At 45.9% G+C, this 23,160-nt stretch overlaps 1 protein-coding gene across 3 annotated transcripts in view; it reads left to right on the top strand.

Moving 5' to 3' along the window:
• The window catches only part of IGDCC4 (immunoglobulin superfamily DCC subclass member 4), a 166,138-nt gene that overhangs the window by 36,412 nt on the left and 106,566 nt on the right, over positions 1–23,160 (top strand). For 2 of the 3 annotated variants that reach the window (XM_034783590.1, XM_034783591.1), the window contains exon 2: positions 14,503–14,832. The exons of the other annotated variant lie outside the window; for it this stretch is intronic. In XM_034783590.1, coding sequence (XP_034639481.1) covers positions 14,503–14,832 — 330 coding nt within the window. The remainder of the gene's footprint in view (positions 1–14,502; positions 14,833–23,160) is intronic. 3 annotated transcript variants of the gene reach the window in all.

Below are 23,160 nucleotides of genomic sequence, written 5' to 3'. Positions count from 1 at the left end.
GTGACTTCGGCAGCCTTTGGAAACATTTAGATAAAAGCAATGAATAACGTACTGTACCCTAATTCTAGTTTCAAATAGCTCCCAGCTTTTTAGTTATGGCTGGTACACAGTAACATAGCGCAGCAGTTGTTTTTGTTGATGTCTCTGTAATGCAAGTGCTTTCTGGGTTTTAACTCTGTGTGGAAGAAGTAATAGAAAACGTATCAGAAAGATAAGCAAAATAAGGGTAAAAGAGATTTAGTCCAGCATGATTATTTAGTGGGTGATGCCATTAGTGTAGTGGGAATGCCATTAATCAATTTTGATTTATTTAGAATGCACACACAGTCTTAGATGGGCCTGTGCAAATATTAACAGCAGCCACAGAAATGGACACACTGGACCAATGTCCCGAAGCCTCCTTAATGCAACTTCCCACCCACATGAATGACAATTGCAAAGGTCTTTATTGTCACCCGCCTGCTCCTATTTTGCAGTAGCCCAAGCTATGGATTTTGAGAGCCAGTGGAGTGCTGGGACAGCTTGGACCCCTGCACCGTCTACTTGCAGGCACAATGCCTACAGTGATGCAGTTGGGAGCATGCGTGAAAGTGGGATCTGCTACCACTCTAGAGGAGTGCAACAGGAGGGATAGCTCAGTGGTTTGAGCTTTGGCCTGCTAAACCCAGGGTTGTGAGTTCAATCCTTGAGGGGACAATTTGGGGCAAAAATCTGTCTGGGGATTGGCCCTGCTTTGAGCAGGGGATTGGACTAGGTGACCTCCTAAGGTCCCTTCCCACCCTGATATTCTAACTGGGGCACAGAGATACTTGCCCAAGGCCACACAGGAAGTCTGTAGAAGAGCAGGGACTTGATCCTGGGTTTTCCAAGTTCCAGCCTAGCACCCTAACCACTGAGCCATCCTTCCCCTCCCTTAGGGTATATTATGCCCTGCTCTAACTGTTACGCTATTCTAATTCCTCCTTAGAATGCTGCTAGATTCTAAAATCTCAGTCCATGCGTCTTTCTGAGACCACCATTTGCAATGTGTGATTGTCCTGAACAAGGGCTGAGGCCAAGGTATTGTGTTTTAATTATCAGCGCTTAAGGTTCCCAAGAAGAAAAAGTGCTTTGTGCCCCTCTGATGGGGACCCACTCAAATGTAATTGCTCTTTGAACTCGACAATGGCATTTAAAGATTTAAGCTCGGAGCGCGTGGACGAGCGGCAGCAGAATGTTACACTTCAGTGGGAAAATGCTGCCGTAGTTGGCTCACTGATGTGGTAGGAAACCCCTTTAGAAGGAATAACTTTCGGTTTGTCTTCAGTGCTATTCACTCCTGATTAAATGAGATTAATTGTGCTGTTGAATCTCCTGGTTCGACCTCCAAAATAAATACATAAATTAAGACAGATGACAATTTAGAGGCTTAACTGCAATTTGAATTTGTGCCATATGCTGCAAGACAGAGAAAGAGGGAAAAAAAGCCCTTTTCTCTGAGTGTGATATCTAGCAGCACACACATGATCAGGGAGCATTTTCCTTGCGCTGTTTAAAAGGCTTTTCTTGCGCTTTGGAAGGTTTTCTTTGGCTTGGATTCTGCAAGGTGCATAAGCCAGTTCCAATGTGCCAGATGTGCATGGAATAGGAAATGCACTGGCCGGTCTCCAGGCAAAGCGGGACCTGCCGTACAGTAGCAGCTCTCCAGGAAAATCTCTCCCTGCCAAGAACTAAAAGTGATGTCAGCCTTGGAAGTGTGTCAGATTAGCAAACTTTTGTACTTCGCTCTTTGTGAAGCATTAATCTGCCAAGGCCTGCGCTATAATGAGTCCTCTCTTGCTACATCCTTAAATTTTTTTTTTAAACGAACTATTCAAGATTTTCACATAAATACTTGGGAAGCTTTCAGCTGGTGATAATTTAATTTGATTGGGACAAATCCTATCCTAAAGCCGATTGATCCTCAGTCTTTATTCAATCTTGTTAAAAGAGGTGCTAGGGTACCAGGCCCAGAACATGACAGCATAAAATACTGGTAGTGCCGTCTTGGGGGCATGACTTTAGATTGCTGTATGGTTTATTGTCAGAGCAGGCAGAACTCCTACTCAGGTCAATGCGAGTGAGGACTTTGGCCCATTGTGAATAGTAATTGACTGTTTATTAACCTGAAATGAGCATTTAAATTCTTTGTCCAACAGCACCACTCACGTTTGTCATTGGGGCTTGGACCCAGAACGATCAACACAGACCTCTGCTGTTTGAGCTTACGGAGTAACTCCATTAGTAGCTGGCAGTAGTAGGCTGCTACCTTCTTTGTGGATCAGCCACTAGATGGGAGACCAGACACACACTGTGCAAGGGTGTTTGAATTCATGTAACTCCTAGCTGTCTTTTCACCACCTTTGACTCATTTCTCAAAGTTTTATTCCACTGCCACACAAATGCAAAAAAAATATGGTAAGGAAACACAAGTAATAGCCCTGATTAGGACTGATACTGCAGGGTCCTCTACCCCCTGGTGGCTCAAGGGTCACAGCCCTTTCTCTCTGCCTCAGGGAACCACAGGGCCTGCCTGCCCTTAACCTGTTGCAGCCCTCTGCTGCTGCTCAGGGAGGGTTTGCCTCTCCTGGCCCTCCACCTCGTATAGAGCTGGGTCCAGCTGGGAATCAGAGCGAAACATTAACTGCCGTTCAGCTGATTTCCAACAACTGTTTGCTGGCCGCCTCCTGAGGGCTTGCTGCTCTCTGGCTCTGCAGGCCCTTGGGTGGCAGACTGCCCTGATACCATCCCTTCTCTTCTCCGTGTACACCTCGCTTCATAATCCTCCCTGTCTCTCAGGTCCATAACCTGGGCGTCATCTTCAGCTTGGACTTCTCTTGGTCCGCACATCCTGCCTATGTGTCAATCTTGCCTATTCGTTCTGTATAGCACCTGTAAGATATGGCCTTTCCTGTCCATCCACCCAACTAAAACTCTCCTCCAGGCTTTCCTCCAATCACATCTTGATCCCTGCCACATCCTTCTCTCTGGGCCTTGACCAAAGCAATCTTGCCCCACTGAGACCCATTCAGAATGCAGCTCTGATCATCTAACCCCTCTCTTCGAGTCTCTCCACTGGCTCCCCCTTATCTTTTGCATCAAACATAAGCTGCTTGTTTTCACTTTCAAGGCCTTTCATGACCTATCTCCATCTTACCTACCATCTCTCCTTCACTAGCAAAATGTCAACTCCTCCATGCCACCAGCCTCCCTCGCTCGCTTGATACCTTTTCAAACAAGCCCCTTTGTGCTTTCTCCCCTGCTGCTCCTCGCACTTGGGAGAAGTTCCCAGTGCACATCTGCAGACTTAACTCTTTGTCCTCCTTCAAATCCCTCATTACAACGCCCCTCTTCTGTGATGCCTACAAAACACTTGGCAACAGTCAGGACGCTGGTGTGCCGAGACCCATGCTGACTAATATCATCTCATTGTTCCCTGGAGCTCCCCAATCAGTCTGCCTGTTTTTTGTCCAATGCTTAGAATGAAAAGTTCTTTGGGACAGGGACCATCTGTCTGTTCTAGGCTTGTGCAGTGCCTAACGCAATGGAGCTCCTAGGCATTACAATAATACAAATACATAGTCTAGCTGTTATTGGAAATGTTTATTAAAAGCACAGCCCTTCTCTCCATTGAACAAAGCCATTTGTCTCCCGTTGAACAGTAACCTTTTGTTTACCCAAGCCGTGTAACAGAGATCAAGGACATATTTGCTTCTGATATCTGAAATGTTACCACGTTGGTATGTCCCTGGGTAGGTCTTTCCTCCTCTCTATTTTAAAAGGCAAATTTCCCGGGGGGCGGGGGAAGACATGAGGAGTTACATGCAAAATGTGAGGAGCTAGGAGTTACATGCAACACGTGAGGAGACAAGTTCTATTACCAGACACAAAGTGCAAGCTCCCAGCAGACGCGTGGCCGACTGTTACGGTGTATCCTGCATGTGAAAACCGCACTCTCTGAGCCTCGCTTCTGACCCATCAGTTGCCTGTCAGGAATCTGTCAAATTTGGCTGGATCGCTAGCTCGCACCAGATGGAATTATTTATAGTTTTGTAATCCACGAAAGCAAGGGAATCAGTTTTACCCTCTACTCAAGTTTAAGCCTCGAGCCGCTCAGCGTGTGGGTCTAATGGTATTCTCGGTTGTATGTCATCACATACACGCATGAAAGGTGTAAAGCATCCAGTTGCTGCGAGTCCATGATTCATACTCTTTCTACTCTCTTATTATTGATGTGTATTCCTGTAGTGTTGGGATCAGGGCCCATTATGCCGGGCTGTGTACTAACATGCAGGGAAAAGTAAAGTCTCTGCCCCATTAATCCGAAAGGGGCTGATTTAATTCCATTTAAGTCACTGGGCATCTTTCCACTGACTTCAGTGGGCTTTGGATCAGGCCCAAAATTCAAGAGGTGATTGAAATGAACAAGCAGTTGGAATGAGGAGGCGGGGTACAAGAAAATGAGTGTGTTTCTGCTTAGATTAATGTTGTGCATGAAGCAGATCGCCGCCTGCCGAGCCGTTATCAGTGCAATAGATAGATTAATATAATAATGCCCTGCAGAGCCTGTTTCAAATAAGCTAGTTTTGATCGAAATCTAACACTTTAACACGAGACACCAGGGCCTGCTTCCAGTCTCAAATGCACACTGTGTATTTCCGCATGTCTCAAGCAAATCCCTCCACACAGCTGCTGTAGGCACAGTGTCCAGTCTAGAAAGTTCTGAAGCAATCACAGTCTGGTTCTGAATAGACCAGTGACCTATTTGCGTGTATGGAATTTAAATATCAACTCACCTCAGCAGTTACGTATGTCTAAATCTGAGCTAATAAATGTTTTTACCCAAACCTTCTTGTTTTGTTCTCGAGAAGTTATCAAGATGTTCTTCATTATCCTGAGGCAGTCTGTGGATAATGGGTAGACAGGTGGGAGTACCCTCTGGTCTAAAAAGCTGTTTTGTATGTACCACTTCATGTTGCTCTCTCAGAAATTCGCAGTGCTGGATTTAGAAATCCAGGCAAGTAGAATATTTTATGTCATGCCGCATGTTTGCATTCGAAATTACCGTGACAGCTAAAAGGAAGCAATACTAGCAGGTCCTAAATTCAGAAGTAAATGTAATTCACAAGTACAGTCTCTGTGGTTAAAACATTTGACAGCTGACATCCGAAGGGACCTCCTGACTATTGGATCAGGAGTCCACTTAATTAGAAACGGTCCTGGAATAAACATAGTTTCTATATTATATTGGCCAAGTACATTCTATTAGCTGGTAAATTCTTTTCAGTTTGGATTCATTAGCAAATTAACTCCAACAGGTAGGTAGGGGTGTGTGTGTGTGTCTTAAACGGAGCCATATCTCTTTCTATTGGTGCATAACAATGAATGGAAATTGAAAATAGTCTGCAGCATTTAAGAATCCTGATTATATTTGTTTTTCCTCTATTCTGATCCTTTACCCTGAAAGTACTTTACGTAGTATGGTGTTTTGAACCAGCCCTCCTGCTACATTTCCAGAGGCTGTAAGATATTTCTCTCTGTCCATTAATGTTTGTACAGTTCTTTGAATATCTAGAACCAAATTATGATTATTTTTATTGTGGTAGTGCCTAGCACCCAGTTAGGGACCCCAACGGGGTCCCATTGTGCCTAGCACTGTGCAAACGAACACAAAGTCCCTGCCCCACAGAACTCTCAACCCAGGATTTTGATAATATGCAACAGCAGACAGGAGGATGAGGTGACAGTAGAGAGCTGTAGTTGCACACTTACCTTATCACAGGCGTCATGCGGAAATCAGTGGAGCTGCATGTACTCACGCCAGGTCTGATTTTGGTTTGTCCAGTGCTATGTTTAGTGCTAAGTGGTGGGATGTTGTCACCTGTGTCTGAGCAGACGTTTCTTCCCTTTCCTAATTAAGACTCATCGTGGTCATACACTAAATGGGCTATTAATGACCCAGACTGTTATAATGGCTGCACACAAAGGTACCAGCTTGGTGTGTACACGTTTTTAGCGAGCACTGAATGGGCCTTTTCTGTGCCCAATTTTCCTGTGCCGTTGTGGTTCTTTGGAAAGTGATTAGGCTCAAAGATGAAAAGATGCCTTGTAAAGAGGTGTGGAGAAAGCATGATCCAGTGGCACTAGCCTGTGAACCAAATTCAATTTCCTGTTTGCCACAGGCTCCGTGGGTGACCTTGGGCAAGTCACTTAGTCTCTCTGTGCCCCAGGTCTCCATCTATACATCTATTATCCTTGGGGATGATAGCGCTGCCCTGCCTCCCAGGGGTGTTGGATAAATACATTAAAGATTCTGAGGTGCTTTGGGACTATGCTATTGGGAGTCAGCCAAGTACCAAAAACAGACAGAAGAGAATTTCTGTACTAGTCGCTGTACCATGCTGTGAGTAGCGAGACCATATTACAACGTCCGTAGTAATCGTCAATGTATGCAGGACATTTGGTGGCGTTTTCAAAGCTTAGCGAAGGGAGCCAGGCACCCAGATCCCACTGAAATTCAATGGGAGTTGGGCACTGAACTAGGCTGCTTTTTATCTGATGCTTCCTCCCCCCACCCCCAAAGTCTTTTGCTGCTGTTAACTAATTAATTCTCACTACATTCCTGTTGTGACGGGTGGGATCACAGAAACCCCCTTGGGAGCTGCCACCTGATGTGCAAAGACTTCCTCTGATCCTGTTTTCCCTGCCAGCTCAGGACTCCAGCACCCTGTCTTGCTGAGCCAGACACTCCCGTCTGCTCCAACACAGACCCAGGGTCTGAATAACTTGCCCCAAAGCTGCAAGTTTACCTAAAAACAGCTCCCAGAAGTGTGCTTGTCTTTAGTACTCAGATGCCCAACTCCCAATGGGGTCTAAACCCGGATAAATCCGTTTTACCCTGCATAAAGCTTATGCAGGGCAAACTCATAAATTGTTCGCCCTCTATAACACTGATAGAGAGATATGCACAGTTGTTTGCTCCCCCAGGTATTAATACATACTCTGAGTAAATTACTAAATGAAAAGTGATTTTATTAAATACAGAAAATAGTAACAGACAGAATAAAGTAAGTCACCAAGTAAAATAAAATAAAATGCGCAAATCTATGCCTAATCAAACTGAATACAGATAATCTCACCCTCAGAGATGCTTCAGTAAGTTTTTTCTCAGACTGGACACCTTCCAGGCCTGGGCACAATTCTTTCCCCTGGTACAGCTCTTGTTGCAGCTCAGGTGATAGCTAGGGGATTCTTTATGATGACTTTCTCCCCTTTGTTCTGTTCCACCCCTTTATATATCTTTTGCATAAGGCGGGAACCCTTTGTCCCTCTGGGTTTCCACCCCCCCTCACTGGAAAAGCACCAGGTTAAAGATGGATTCCAGTTCAGGTGACATGATCACATGTCACTGCAAGACTTCATTGCCCACTTGCCAGCACATACACATAACAGGAAGACTCACAGGTAAACCCAGCCATCTGCAGACAATGGGAGTCATCAAGATTCCAAACCATCATTAATGGCCCACACTTTACATAATTACAATAGGCTCTCAGAGTTATATTTTATATTTCTAGTTTTAGATACAAGAGTGGTACAATTTATACAAATCGGATGATCACACTCAGTAAATTATAAGCTTTGAAATGATACCTTACAAGAGACCTTTTGCATGAAGCATATCCCAGTTACGTTATATTCACTTATTATCATGTTTTTATAAAACCATATAGACTGCACAACGTCACACCTGTGAGGGAGAGAAGTGTTCTCTCCATTTTACAAATAGGGAAACTGAGGCAGAGAGGTCAAGTGACTTAGGGCTAGGAGAAGCAGGGTATGAATCTGCTGCCTCGCAATGTAGTGCTCAGACCACTACCACACTCCTCCTCATCCTGCGAGATTCATCATAGTTCAGTCTTTATGTAGCTTTATGTAGGAGTAAATAGGCTGTTAAGATGCTTAGGATTTCTAAGGAAGTGCAAAGATATCAGATCCGTACCATAAGAAGTAGCAATGTATTTTGGAATAACTGATAGTAGTAGCAGCTCTGGACTTGCATGCCTCAGTTATTTCGTTTTGAGGGCTCCCCTCTCGCACGTTATATAAATACAAGCTGACTAAGGTTCATGTGACATTCTACAAGAACAACTGTCATTGGCTGAGAGCCCTTTGAAGGGTCTCAGAAAGCCCAATGTTGTCCCGGCCGGAGAAGAATCGATCTCCTCAGATTTGTGTTCTTGCAAGTAATTCATCACTCCGGATGTGTCTTCTGTCCTTCGTCTGACTGATGAGTTCTCCTCTGCCTTGCATGCTTTGGTAATCAGCTTTCTGCCTTGATTATGTCACTTTCCTATTGTGCTCTTTTTGGTAACCTGCTCAGGATGTATTTTTCTCTTTGCCTAAAATACCTTTCCTTTTGCAGTGTTATTTATACCAATGTGTGAGGCTCGGCCTCTCTCCTATGCCAAGCGCCTCTTAGGACACTAGTTATACCTCCCTGAGTTTCCTGCAGCCCAGACCGAAGCATAATTTAGAGCAGCCTAGGGAGTGCTCTATTTTACACCAGCTAGCTCTAGTCCCTAAAGGACTGGATACCAGTTGAGAATTGGTGGAGTTCAGGAGCCCTGCTCCCAGCCTCTGCTTTGCCCCCCGTACGCAAGGATGTGGGGGAACAAGTGGCACAGATGCCAGTTATACCAGTATACACCAGCTGAGAACTCCCTGTGCAGGATGAGTGATAGGAGGGGCAGGGGGACATTTTTTAGAGTTTGGTCTGAATTGAAGCTTTACCTAGATTCAACCCTTCAAACCTTGGGCCAGGTCAGATCAGCGCCCACCTCTGCTAATTCCAGCTTTGTCACACCTTGTCCAGGGTATGTGTTGGCATCACAACAGAAATTTCAGCATGGGAAGAACTGGAAACCCTGTGAGCACCCAGAGGGGGCGATGCGTTTGTGCGCTGCGTGTAGCAGAATACAATGCCTGCATGTAGGCTGCCACGCTGGGTAATTTCACATGGTCTCTGCAAGTCCATGTGAAATGTGTAGTCGGCCAGCAGCTGTGTGTTCTGTCGGGGTTTGAACACTGGAGGGGAGCAGTGAACAGTGCACGGGCTGTCGCATTGCTTTCTCCCTCTGTGGGTTGCTGCGGTGTGCATAGCATATCCATGCTGATGCTGCAGGTTGGGACACCTTTGTCTCCTGAGCTGCTGGGGCTAATGGAGGGGTGCCCAACCTACGGCCCGCGGGCTATCCGTGGCCCACCAGAGCATTTCATAAGGCCCGTGGCCTGCTTCAGCACAATATACTAATGGCCGAGTCATTAGCATTTTGTCGTCATGTTTACATCATTTTAGTTTACACAAGGAAGTATCAGAAAATACTGTACATAGGAACAACCTATCTAAATACACGTGAAACAAGCTGAACTTAAAATATAAATCAATACAGGTGACTTGAAATTTTATTAAAATATATGTAGACTCTGGCCCACACAAGGTTGTGCATAGGTTTATGTGGCCCTCCCCCTCCAATGTTTAAAAAGTCAGCAACAAAAATACCTGCTTACATAAGGTGCTTTTATAGCCCCCCCCACCCTAATATCTGAGCACCTGGCAATTGTTCATGTGTTTAGCCTAAGGATACCTGTGGGAAGTTGGTAATTGTCATCTAGATAGGTATTGTTATCCCCACTGTACATATGGGGAACTGAGGCATAGAGAGACTTAGGCCTCGTCTACACTACACTACACGTTCAGGGGGGTGGGTGAAAAAGAACATAAGAATGGCCATACTGAGTCAGACCAAAGGTCCATTTAGCCCAGTATCCTGTCTTCCGATAGTGGCCAATGCCAGGTGCCCCAGAGGGAATGAACAGAACAGGTAATTATCAAGTGATCCATCCCCAGTTGCTCATTCCCAGCTTCTGGCAAACAGAGGCTAGGGACATCATTCCTGCCCATCCTGGCTAATAGCGATTGATGGACCTATCCTCCATGAACTTATCTAGTTCTTTTTTGAACCCTGTTATGGCCTTGGCCTTCACAACATCCTCTGGCAAGGAGTTCCACAGGTTGACTGTGCATTGTGTGAAGAAATACTTCCTTTTATTTGTTTTAAACCTGCTGCCGATTCTTTTCATTTGGTGAGACCCATAACATGCCCTTAAAACCATAAAAGCCAAACCCTTGGGCGACATAGTTACACCAATTTAACCCCCCCTGTGTAGACAGTGCTATGTCTGCAGGAGAGCTTCTCCTGTCAACACAGCTATTGCTTCTCAGGGAGTTAACTACGCTGATGAGAGAGCTCTCTCCCATCGGCTTAGAGCATCTTTGTTAAAATGCTACAGCCGATGCAGGGTTTTAAGTGTAGACTTGCCTTAAGTGACTTACCCAAGGTAATACAAGGTGGGTGAGGTAATATCTTTTATTGGGCCAACTTCTGTTGGTGAGAGAGACAAGCTTTCGAGCCACACAGAGCTGTCCTTCAGCTCTGGGAAAAGAGCTCCCAGCATCACAGCAAAGTGCAAGATGGAACAGCTTGTTTAGCATAAGTAGTTAGCACATATTGGAAAGGACCATTCAAGGGAGAGTGGCCTGTTAACACCCGTGTAGTCATAGGACATGAAGAGGGGGTTGGTGGGTTACAGTCGGTCCAATAACCAATATTACCTCAGCCACCTTGTCTCTGTAATATCCTGGGACCGACATGGTTACAACTACAGTGCATACACAGTCATACAGACTGTTTGTGGTAGAACAGGCCGTTAACACCGTCTCTTCCAAGTCCTAGGTTAGCACTGTAACCACTAGACCATCCTTCCTCTACTCAGTCAGCTATGACCTCTATTAGTGTCACTGCTTGTGATGAACAAAATTAGTAATGAAAAATGGAAAAGAAGCATCAATCATAGCCACCAAAGGGCCCAGTCCTGTGAGATACTTGTGCGCTTCCGGTAGGGTGGGCAGCACTTGGTTGAACTTTGGCCCAAAAGAAGCTGCAAGAGAAACAGTTCATCCCATTCTGATCCACTGATGCGTATTTATTCGGATAACAAATGATTTACCCTCATCAAGAGCCCCGCCCTTGGATTTGTGTTGCGGTGCAAATCATTGCATCACGTGTTTTCATTCTGTTTTACCCTGCTGATAATTCTGATACTATCCTGAGCACAGACGGTGGTGACTGTGTTCAAAGTCTTCAGTCCTCCACACACCCCAGTGATGGCAGGCAGGGTGTATTACATGGGAAGGGTAATAAGACAGCTCTGCCCCGAAGGAGAGCAGCACTGTGAAAACACCAGGCGTGGTGGTTTGTTTGATGCAAGGCACAAGGTACACTGAGGCATGGGCAGGGCTCTACCCCAGGTGTGAAGAACTAAAGAGGTCATGGGGTGGGGGGAATTTATATTTCAGGTTGGATGAAAATTAGTTTCTTTATCATCAGACCCTTTTAACCTGCTGTTAATTTTCTTCTTGGCTACAAAAGGCCATTGTTTGGATGAAGGGGAGGGGAAGGCACCATTATAATCTGTAGGAGAGTGCATGGAGGAGAACACGTATGTCTGTGACTCTGAGCTGAGACCGCGGATCAGCGGGCCTCTGTGAGCACAAATGCTTATCCCTGAGCTCGCTGGCTGCTACTCTGAAACCTGCAAGCTGACAGGTTTTCTGCACAGCAGGGGGTCACTAAATTAACTGTGCACTTGGGCCGTGCAAATTCCTTCTTTTCAGTGGCACCTGGAGCTTCCGATGCCTAGAAACAATTCCATTCCCCTGCATGTGTAATTTTGCGTGTCATTGCCCCTAATTGCATGCTTAAAGTGCGCGCTTTTAAAATGCAGCCCTTTTATCAGCAGTAGGTAGTAGAAGGTTTAATAGGGTGTTTGAATTCCTATAAATGTAATCTGTAGCTTTCTGTGATAGGGGATGGGCAGGGAGCCATGTGGTTCATATCCAGTGTTGATAAACTCGTTATAGAGGCAGGAAACATTTTCGATTGGAGCAGTGACAAAATAATTTGGAGGGGAGCCATAAAAAGAGGGGATGTGATGCTTCTAGCACAGTGGAGATTGAAATTGCTGGTGTGTGGAAGCTGCGCTGCCAGCTACCATTGACTTAGTATCTCTGGAGACCTGTAATAGCAAATGCATTTTATTAATGACAATATTCTTTAGGAAATGCTGAGGCATTGTTGCTAGAGGTGGAACTCTCTTGCAAGTGGGATTGTGTGTGTTGGTTTGGAAACCTTCCAGACCAAGACCTGTTCAATTGAACTTTCTCACCGCTGGTAACGGATCGAAGATCTCATTGTGGCAAGCAGGCTGCCCTAAGACATGATGCTGTCTTCTCAGTGGCCAGTAGTTTGTAGCTGTAACATCCTTCCTTTTGACTGAGAGTGGAGATACAGCACGTTAGGAACCACTTGCCTGGATTGTCATGGGGTTAGAGTGCTAAGCCAGTGGGATGGACATTTTGGCCATTTTTCTGTTGCTTGTTCTGTTTTTTACCTTATGATAAACCATAAGCCTTATATTATCAGCTATCCAACACCTGCTTTAATGGGTATTCCCTGTGTTTCATCTTTTTCCTCCCCTCTTGGCCTTTGCTGGGTTTTGTCTTGTGATTCGTCGCTAATCAGCCCTTGTTCATGATCTTGTTGCTGTTAGATCTCTCTGGGTGAATTTTTTGTAATGCAGATTTGGTTGTCAGCGGAAGGCTGCACTACTCATGTCTAGCTATCTAGGTCTGATTCTGCTCCCGTCCATGTTGGTTGGGGTTTGGGTCTTTTGTAGTGCTTTGCTCTTTGTTTTTTACCAGTCATCCCACAGCGATGGAGTTCTGAATGCCAACATGTAAAATACCCATTCTGTTAGAAATTGTGACAAGCCTGAATCAGATCCCCAGGTCCGACTCCTGTTTCTGAATGTTGTGGCAATTTACATTTGGATCCAAATCTGGATCTGAACTTCCTGTCTTGTGCTTACTTCTACAGGGAGCTCTGAACACCCTTGAAGTTAGGTCTTGGCTTATGACTACCTACTCCTGGGAGAATTCTGTGCCAAAAAATTAAAAGTTCTGCGCCAACACAGTAAAAATTCTGCACATAATATTTTAAAATTTTGCAAAATTCTGGAAATTTTATTTGTCAAAATAACACTACATAATCACGCCAGTTTCAATTAGTTTGGTAATTTATTTCAAAATACCTCTCTGTAAATATGTCTGTTACAATACAGACTCACGCAAAAATGTCCCCAGGAGTAGAGAGTTAAAGAAACCCCTGTGACAACCCAGTTCCAGTTTCTTTGCCCCCTGTTCCCCTCCAAAAGCCCAGCTTGGGAGGCCAGACACTCACAACCCCTCCCCATGAGTCCAGCCGTGGGCCCCCCAGCCAATACATCTGAACCCCCCCCCCGAGCCCAGTCGTGGGGGTCCCCCTAGCCCAGATACCCACACCGCTTCCCCTCCAGAGTCCAGCTGTGCCCCCCCCAGCCCAGACACTCATCCCCCTACCACCAGGGATCCAGAAGGAGAAACAGCCAGTTGCTGGGTTCCAGGCTTGTGTGGAGTTTCCTGCGCACTGCCCTCTCCTTCCCTCAGGGCCTGTGGGGAACTGTAGCTGCTAGGAAATTTCTACTCCCCTCCTCCCCCCCCCCCCCCCCGGCAGTGTCTTCTGTGCGCGAGCTGGGCTCTGCTGGGTCTAACAACCCCTAGTGGCGGCCATCAGCACTGCAGCCCATTTCTGGGGGAGGGGCAAAGGAAATGATGTGCAAAAACATTAATTTCTGCAAAATTCTGCATTGCGCAATGGTGCAGAATTCCCACAGGAGTAGACTACCGGAAAATGGCCTCTCTCCCCATGTGCATCCGGGTTAAACAGGGTGGTTGGGTATTCTCAGCAAAAGCCTCCCTTCTTTATGGAAAAGTTCTACAGAACTTAGTAAGGGTGAAATCAGTAGGACACTATAAAATTACACTACAAAATTACAGGATCTAAGAACACAAATGAATTTCGATAGGCTTTTAGCCGTCGTATAGAATGCTATTGCAGTGAGATAATTCTCTATTACATCTTATAAGGTAGTTAAAGCCCATGGGAAAGCTCTTATTTTCTTTAATTTTGTAGGACTTTTCCTGTGTGTTTACACATCCTATGCTGAAGTTGCGTATCTTACATCGACCCCTCTCCCCCCCCGCCCCGCCCAGTGTAGACCAGCCTTACGAGGCTGTCTGCAGAGCTGGCACTGTAGCCCAGAGGAGACACTGCAGGTCATTCCTGTAGCCCAGTGTAATGGGTGACCTCTCAGCTGTGTGGGAAAGATGTGCGAAGGGGGCTGCCACTTGTGAGTGGCACTTCAGATGCCAGACCCCTGGCAGGGCTGAAGTTTGCGTGTTTATGTCCAATCATGTTAACTGCGAAGTGCCGTGACATCTGTTTGTATAAATCAGGAGACAACCCAAATGTCTTTTCCTTGCAGGGAAGCTGTTGCAGGGGGATTCTCTGGAGCTGAGCTGCAGGGCTGCCTCTGCAAAGGTGACATTAGAGCCGAGCCAAGCCGTGGTGTTGGACTGTAACCTGGCTTCTGTCGAGCAGTTGATCAATATCACGTGGAAGAAGAATGGGTTCCCATTAGTGGAGCAGGAGCACCTTCGTGTGCTTCCAAATGGATCACTCTTCATATCGTCCCCGGCTGCTGCTAAGGAGAGTAAATATCCTGAAGGGACTGGCGCAGAGGGTAATTACTCCTGTGTCTCCCAGAGCGCCTTAGGTGCGGTTGCCAGTCAAACGGCTGCAGTTAGATTTTCAAGTAAGTATTTTTCTGGTATTGATACAGCCTCTTCGGCCTGGCTTAAGAGTGGAGAAAGAATTGTCTAGGAAAACGTGGTTCCTTTAAATGCTGGCCGGCCTCAGAATTGTCTGTAAAATAAGTTACGACGTCGTCGTCTTTCCCCCCCCCCCCCCCAGTTACATTTTAATTTCCCATGGAACCCTTCCAGATTCCTTCCTGACAAGGCCCTCCTGTTCTCAGAAAGCCAGGCTTTTCCTTTGGGACATTATCTTGTCAAGTCCTTTTGTGTCAGGACACACGGCCTGTATACAGAATGCACTGTATTTCCAAAGGCCAGATTCTCAGCTGGCCTAAATCAGTGGGAGTCAATGGAGTTATACCTGCTTACACCATTGGGGATCTGCTACCTTCTAGCAGTTCTTCAATGACAAAAAGCAGTTCCGTCCTGTGCTAACCTTGTGTCCTTCCTCCTTTATTCAGTCTCTTGATTGGTTGTTTTTCCCCCAGTGTTATTACAGAAACTGTGGTGCTGGGTCTTGTTAAGTTGAATTATACTGGTGTGTGTGTGTGTGTGTGTGTAATATATATATATATATATATATATATATATATATATATATATATGTGTGTATATATATATGTATATATATGTATATATATAATAATTATACTGGCACATCCCGAGCTGCACTTTGATTAGCTGTTGATATTAATTAGTGTTACCCAACACATGGCAAGAAGAGTACCTAGGAGAATGACTTACATGGGACCTGAATAATGAGATCAGAGGTCAAAATATTTTCTTAGCATGTCACCATTCACCTAATTCCTTTGGGATCTGCTAGATAATTAGCACTGCTTTATGCTCATTAAATATGGGGAAGTGAGAGGAGCTGTAGTCTTTGAAAGATCTATCTTTGCCCCTAAAGATCGTTCTCCTTTTCTTGAGTGTATTCAGCTCACACATTCTCACAAAGGAGGAGTGGAGGGAAGTGGGAAAACAATACTCTAGAACAATGGATGCTGAAATAGACTGTGCTGGGAAGCAAGGGAAAGGGAATAAGGTTTGTGCGTGTCTTTGAATAATGCAAAGGCATCAGACATTCTGACTTCTCTTCCTTACCTAAGAATTCCATGCTCTAGATGCAAACTACTTGCTGTGCCATGGTAGGTCCCATCTCCCTGGGCCCCATATAGAGGTTGATGAGTCTGCTACAGCTGTGGTTAAAAGAGCAGAGGCCTTTTAGCGCTGGCCGTAGAAAACGCAATATTTAAGACTCTCTGAAGTTCTTGGTTTGTTCCCCACTTGGGTTGACAACTCACACAGGTGTGTCATGTTACCTGTAACCAGTTAAACTGTTAGCATTTTATTATAACATGTTTTCTGTCATTGATGGTGATGATTTTTTTTTTAAGTTACCTCTGTGTGTGTCAGTATAGTTCCCTTGGAGTGTGTTGCATTGATGTTTGTGGAGACTGAAGCCCTCTTTGCTCATCTAACCAGTCTAGCATAGGAACCGTAGTCCAAGCTTCTGCTCTCTGTGCCTGTCCAGTGGGACCACCCCACCCCCCGGGGTTGGAGGATCATTTAGACCGCATGACTATTCAGTCCTCTCTCCCTCTGTTGCAGTAGCACTAAGGGCATGATCAGCTCCCCAAAGATTCTGAGATACAGCTACGTGAAGAGCAGCAGGTGAAGAGGTGCATTATAAACTTCACCAGAGCCACCGTAGGTTGAATATGGGCTGTCTTTAAACTAGGGCTTCAATCAGATGAGCTGCGTGTAAGTTATAATGCAGGGATCGAGTTATAAGTTATAACTGCAGGGCGCTTGATATAAGCAGTGTTGCATCTGTGGTGGCTGGCTTCTTGGTAATTGCTAGGGATTGAACCGGGGATCCCCAGAACTCAAAGTCTGTGTTTCTAGAGCTTGAGCTAGTTGATAGATGTAACAGTCGTATCCTCTGGATAGGCCCCAGAGGGGGCACATTGCACACTGTCTCTGTAGGGGCTGAGAGGAAGGCATGGGTGAGTTCGGCATCCAGAACAGCAAATGATAATTAATGGGTATGGGGGGTCTCAAAAATGGAAAGAGAAACCACAACGGGATTGAGAGTCTCAAGACAGGGCGGGAAGAACAATTCTGTGGGATCCTGGCACAGGTGTCAACGAAAAAATTTCAGCGAGCGAAAGATTCGGAAGCACCGTTGTAACTGCAAGGAGCCAGATTGTACACTGGGGTGCCACCTGAGGAACTTACCGTGCCAACCTCCCCTTTCGTGCCCAGAAAGGGTGTCGGCTGCTTCTGTTCTGCTCAAACCCGTAGGATGACCCTCTCTGGGTTCAGGGATCTGCAAGTGTGCTCGGGCTTGGGCCAGTGCACGAACATAACCCCTTTCAGCCTGCAGAGAGCCAGAGCATGCATATTCGGAAACGCCTTTAAAGGCAGGGAATGGGGAGCTGCTTGCAGGCCAGTTTCAATTAAAAGTGGCTTCAGATGACAAGTGCTGCAGAGCAGAAGACTCTTGCACCAAGAGTAGTTTGATTGTATGCAAGCGTTAATCCATAGAAAGGCATGACCGATAATGTGGTGTGTGGTTGGTTGGCTTTCGTTTTTTTTGTTTGTTTGTTCTGTGGTTCCTTATCTAACAGTTACCTCTTTAACACTGTGCATGAGACATGCTTTGGTAAATAATGGAAAGAAGCTGAGTGGCACTTTGCAAAATGTACAATAAAAATCAATGCATCTGTCCTACCCGGGCAGTTTGTTGTAAATTACAGAGCTAGTTTAAAGAGCAAATAATTTTAAAGACATTGTCAATTTGAAAATCACACTTTTCTCAAAATGGTTTACCTGCTGTTGTTTACTAGTACTGTGAACTTAGAGATCAATATTTGAGTCTGTTTTCTCAGTGTTGCTCTTTCACCTGAATAGATGCTCTCCCCTTTTATTTTTTTTTTTTTTTGGTTTTCACACATAATAGTCATTTTATAATAATATATGGAGATATACCTATCTCATAGAACTGGAAGGGACCCTGAAAGGTCATTGAGTCCAGCCCCCTGCCTTCACTAGCAGGACCAAGTACTGATTTTTGCCCCAGATTCTCTAAGTGGCCCCCTCAAGGATTGAACTCACAACCCTGGGTTTAGCAGGCCAATGCTCAAACCACTGAGCTATCCCTCCCCCCTTCTTAGTGATTGCGCAACATGCCTCAGGTGGCACATGACCGGGATTCATCACCAAATTTGGTCTGCTGGTTGGATCATTAGCTTCCCTGGCCCAGGCCGGATACTGAGATGAAGTGCGACATGAATGCTGATCCATGTCCCCCACACATGGCGGTAAGGGATGGAAAACACAAGAAACAGAAATTGTGCAACCACAAAACTTGGCAAGGGGACCCAGGGTTGGAAACACAATCTGCTCTTAAAGTTACTTGATTTCAGATTAATGGTATCCCTTTAATGTGAGCATTTGCCTGCTAATTATTATTATATGTATTATGGTTGTTCCTAAAGACCACAGTTACAACAGAGGTCCCATTGAGCTACGTGTTATACAAACACATAGGTAACTTTAAAAAAAAATCTACACCACGAACGACAGAAAACATGTTATAAGAAAACGTTAACAGTTTAATTGATTTATATGTAACATGACACATCTGTGTGGGTTGACAACCTAAGTGGGGATCCAAACCAAGGACTTCTGAGCCTTAAATATTGCGTTTTCTACTGTCAGCGCTAAAAGGCCTCTGCTCTTTTAATCACAGCTGTAGCAGGTCAACCTCTATGTGTGCCCCAGCCACCAGTAGAGGGAGACAGAGTGCCACACAGAGTAAGCATTGGTTACATGTATAAAACTTGATGGAATGGATGGATTTACTGAAAGCAATGGGTTCTTACAGGGAGGTAGTTCACAGTGATTGACACCTGGCAGGACAGGGCCCACTACACTAACAGCATTACTCATAAACTGCAAAAAGGAAACCAAATATTAGAAGTGTTGAACATTGAGGGTTGTACTCGAACTTGTCATGAATAGGCTAGTATGGGAGGTGTGTGTTTCCCTTTAAAAAGGGAGGCCTTCATTGGCATATCTCCTCCTTGAGTCAATCTGTGCAAAAAGCAGGCAAAAAAGAGAAGAGGCGGTGTTGTTCTAACTGGTATGTTAGATGAATTAGTGAGACCTGACAGTACCGGGGACCCTGGCAGGTGAAGTTACCCCCTACGTTTTGTAAAACGAGTTCTTAGGAACACCGATGATCATTAGTAATGTTTCATTGAACTAAACAGAAAATGTAACAAAGGAAAATACAATGGCGTCCCAAAGTGCTCAGATATCATGGAGTTGAGTGCAGAATGGCTAATCGGACAGACGGGTGGACTCACACAGTACTGATGTAGTGCTCTAGGACTCAACATTTTACAGCCGTGTTTAAATATCTCTCCCTTCCCGCAGACAAAAAGCCAACCAAAAACTGTTTTCCTTGTTTTTTAAAGCTATGAAAACATTTCTATTAATATTAGATTTCTTAAAATAATTTAACAAAATCTAAATATTGGGCCTAAACTAAATCTGTGGTGTCCTTTTAATTATAGCTGTGTTGGGAGATCCAGTAACTGTAATTACAAACAGTTATTTTTACACTAGTTACATCTGGGTTGCTCTGAAGTTGGCATTGCTCGATAACTGGTAATAAGTTACTGTAAATGTATTCATGTTCTTGGTAATGGATAACCCTCAATAAAGCAGTAAGGATTTACAGGAAGATATTACTTGTAAAGTTCCAAAGTAGCTACACACTCTTTTTTTCTTGTTTCTGCCTGCCCTGTGTATTTGTTTCTTAACCTCATGTTGGATGTTGCAGTTAGTGGTGCCAGTCTGGGCAGAACTGGTCAGGCTGGCCAAGTGACTTGTATGGTATGTGCCGGCATAAATAACTATAAGGGCTTCTGGGAAGACTGACTCTTCGTGTTTTCTGAGGAATTTATAATGATAGCCCGCCGCAGACTCCCAGATGCGCTGTGGAAATAGAATAAACTACCTTTAAAAAGCAACTTACATTTGACCCACGTTGTGCATTTCTACACAGCACTGCCTGGCACGTAACTGGCTGCCGTGCACAGGTTTCTGACCCCAAACACACAATAATTTCTCGAGCGTGCGTTTTGGTTTGTACGCTGAGATTCTGGGAGGGCCAGATGAACTGGTGCTGACAATTCCAGCACTGGTGAGCGAGCCGTGAGGGAGCATGGATTTTTTTAAAAGGCAGTCCCCGGGCCATGGCTTGTTTTAAACTCCAGATGGGGGGGTCTCTTTGGAAAGGGCCTTTCAGACTAGCCATTGAAATGCTTGGAGTCCACTGCGTGTACACTTCTGCCAAATTTGAAACTGGGATTAGGCTGCAGCTGGTCATTCCATCTTGATCCAGGGGTAGCTACTGCAGCATAGAATCATAGAAGCATGATGGGTCCCATCCTATTCTATTACTAATGCATGTAGCTTCAGTGGGGCCATTTGCATTACTAAGGAGGGTAGGGTCAGGCCAGTATGGAGTGCAGTGGGAGCTGAGAGCTCCTGCTACTGGAGCTATAGCTCAGTGGTTTGAGCATTGGCCTGCTAAACCCAGGGTTGTGAGTTCAATCCTTGAGGGGGCTATTTAGGGATCTAGCACAAAAATCTGTCTGGGAATTGGTCCTGCTTTGAGCAGGGGGCTGGACTAGATGACCTTCTGAGGTCCCTTCCAACCCTGATATTCTATGATTCTGTGGGAGCTGGTGTAAATTATCATAGTCCCAATGAAGGCAACGGCAGCTTATACCAGTGGAAGATCTGCCCCCAGCTGAATTAGTTAAAGATGCTGATGAAGCAATTCTCATGTGGAAATAGTCCGGGGGATTTTGCTGGCCATTTCGAGGTTGGAAAACAACACTGAATGGACCAGGACCTGATGGGACTGGTAAAAGCACACGGTTGTTTAGTTTGGAGGCTGAGGCCCCGTTTGGGAGCCAGTGATCTCTCTCCAGGTAGGCTGCGAGCTCTTCTTGGGCTGGGTGTCAGGTGTCTTCTCTTTAGTGATGCCTTCCGCTTGTGAAAGCTCAGCTCCACCTTGGCTACATTAGGTAGCAGCAGGGCAGGGGCTTAATCTTTGGCAGGGAAAGAGATCTGAGGAGAGTCCAAGCTGGCAGTAAAGTGGGAGCTTTATTGCCGACACGCTGATGTCCTCAGGCGCCGTGTGTAGTGTTTTAAGACGCCCTGGGAAGTAGCTGAGAAAGGCATAATGGATTTTGGTCCCAAGCTCTTCGTTCCTCCAGTTCAGTGACTCTGACTGCAGGTGCCAAAGAAAACCAGGCGGTGCTTTTATCCTCAAGACTGCTCGACCGGGCAAGGTCCACGAATCCAGCCCAACACCGAGGGAGCAATCTGACTTCTCAAGCTCCCTGTGGTGTGCGCATCATGCTAGGAAGAGATGTAAACAGACCCTCCGCTTTGCAGAGTAAGACTTGGCTGGATCAAATCTTTTGTTTGCCATTATCCTCAAAAACGCGGGTCGCCGCGCCAGATTCTGCGCCCTGCTGTCTACTCGCCTTCTCGTAGATTGAATTGGCAGTAGAGGCCTCACGCTCGAGTCCGCACCTTTGGGTGCCCACGTGCCAATGTGATTGCCCAAATGTGGAAGCTGGACATCCAACTGAGGTGCCTATGTTAGACTATAGAACCCACAGAACGCACCCTTGTCTTGTCACGTTAGAGGCTATTTAGACCTTAAGATAGGTCCTTAGGCTTCAGGCCTCATAGGGTTATAAACTAATCAACCTCGCTACATCTCTCCCAGGATACACTGGTGATATTTGCCCCTCACCTCGATTCCAGGTAATTTGGTGCAAAGCATGGAAAGTATAAAGGGGTGGAGGGGAAAACCATTCACTACACAAGGGAGATCTGTGACCCAGCATGCAAACCCGACCCCTGCTCTGCCCCTCTTGAAGAGTGAGGAGAGCCTAGGTTTGCTTCTGACTCATTGCCAACACCTGCCAGGTGGAGGCGAAAATACACAGAAATGGGCAGACAGGTTTCTCGACCTAAAGAAAAGGGTGGGGGATGGGGAAAAAGCTGTCCTCAAAGGCTGGAGCTGAAGTACAGAGAATCCGCGTGCTCAGACTATGGGTACATCCAGACTACCCGCCGGATCGGCGGGTAGCGATCTGTCTATTGGGGATCGATATATTGTGTCTCGTCTAGACGCGATATATCGATCCCCGAACGTGCTCCCGTCGACTCCAGAACTCCACCAGGGCAAGTGGTGGTAGCGGAGTTGACGGGGGAGCCGCGGCCGTTGATCCCACGCTGTGAGGATGGGAGGTAAGTCGAAATAAGATATGTCGACTTCAGCTACGCTATTCCCGTAGCTGAAGTTGCGTATATTACATCGCCCCCCCCAGCGTAGACCAGGCCCAAGAGAAAAACAACAGCAAGCCCCAATGTGTCAGGTTTCCAGTGCTCAGTGTGACCTTTCCCAAGGAGATGCACAACCCGGGCCTTGCAGCGATTGGCCCCTCAGGCCTTCCGACCCAATCCCCTTCTAAGCTGCCTTGGTCCCAGAGCCAGGATTCAGCAAAGCAGCTTTCTATAGGGCTGCTGACTGAACATTTCCCTTTGAAACTGGTTTTCAGCTCGCCATGAGAAGTGTCTGCTTTCTGCAGAAGAGTTCGAGGTTTTGTCCAAAAATGACAGTTTTTGCTTATTTCTGCATGTGGGTGCGTGTGGAGAACCCGGCTCTAGATTCGTCCCATTCTGCCTGGTTCTTTTTACTGACCTTTCTGTAAAAAGTTAAAGAAAAAAAAGCTGTCCCGTGTTGAGTGAATACAATAAACGCTCAAGCCTCCAGCTGTTGCCAACCCCCGAGATATGTGGCCCCCTAAGGTCAGTCGGCTTCCAATGCAGGACAGACTAGAATTGCAGAGGGTGGGCACACATCCAGAATATTTTAATAATGTTCATTTCCAGAGCTTCTTTTATTTTTACAGTCCGAGTAATCCCTCGGACTGGATTGAACTGTAACAGATGTATTGGTCTTGTTTTTAAAGGGTGTCTTTGAGCAGCGGGGGTTGCAACCCCACTCTGACACTGTGTTGTTAGTTTGGAGGTGTCATTCTGCAGTCCCCTCGAGGAGAGGCGTTGATGTCTAAGAACTCAGCTGCTGTCCAATGAGAGGCGCCCCGACCCAGGTGAACTGTGCAGCGAAGACATACCCAGAGAAGGAGCATGGGCAGGACCTAGAGAGGTTGGAAAAAAAGAGCAGGAAATAACAGGTTGCATTCTGCCGTAGGGGTCCACGC

This window comes from Trachemys scripta, chromosome 10, assembly GCF_013100865.1.
Source record: "Trachemys scripta elegans isolate TJP31775 chromosome 10, CAS_Tse_1.0, whole genome shotgun sequence".
Taxonomy (NCBI): Eukaryota; Metazoa; Chordata; order Testudines; family Emydidae; genus Trachemys; species Trachemys scripta.
Note: the sequence above shows the minus strand (reverse complement) of the source record. Positions and strands in the feature narration are given on the sequence as shown.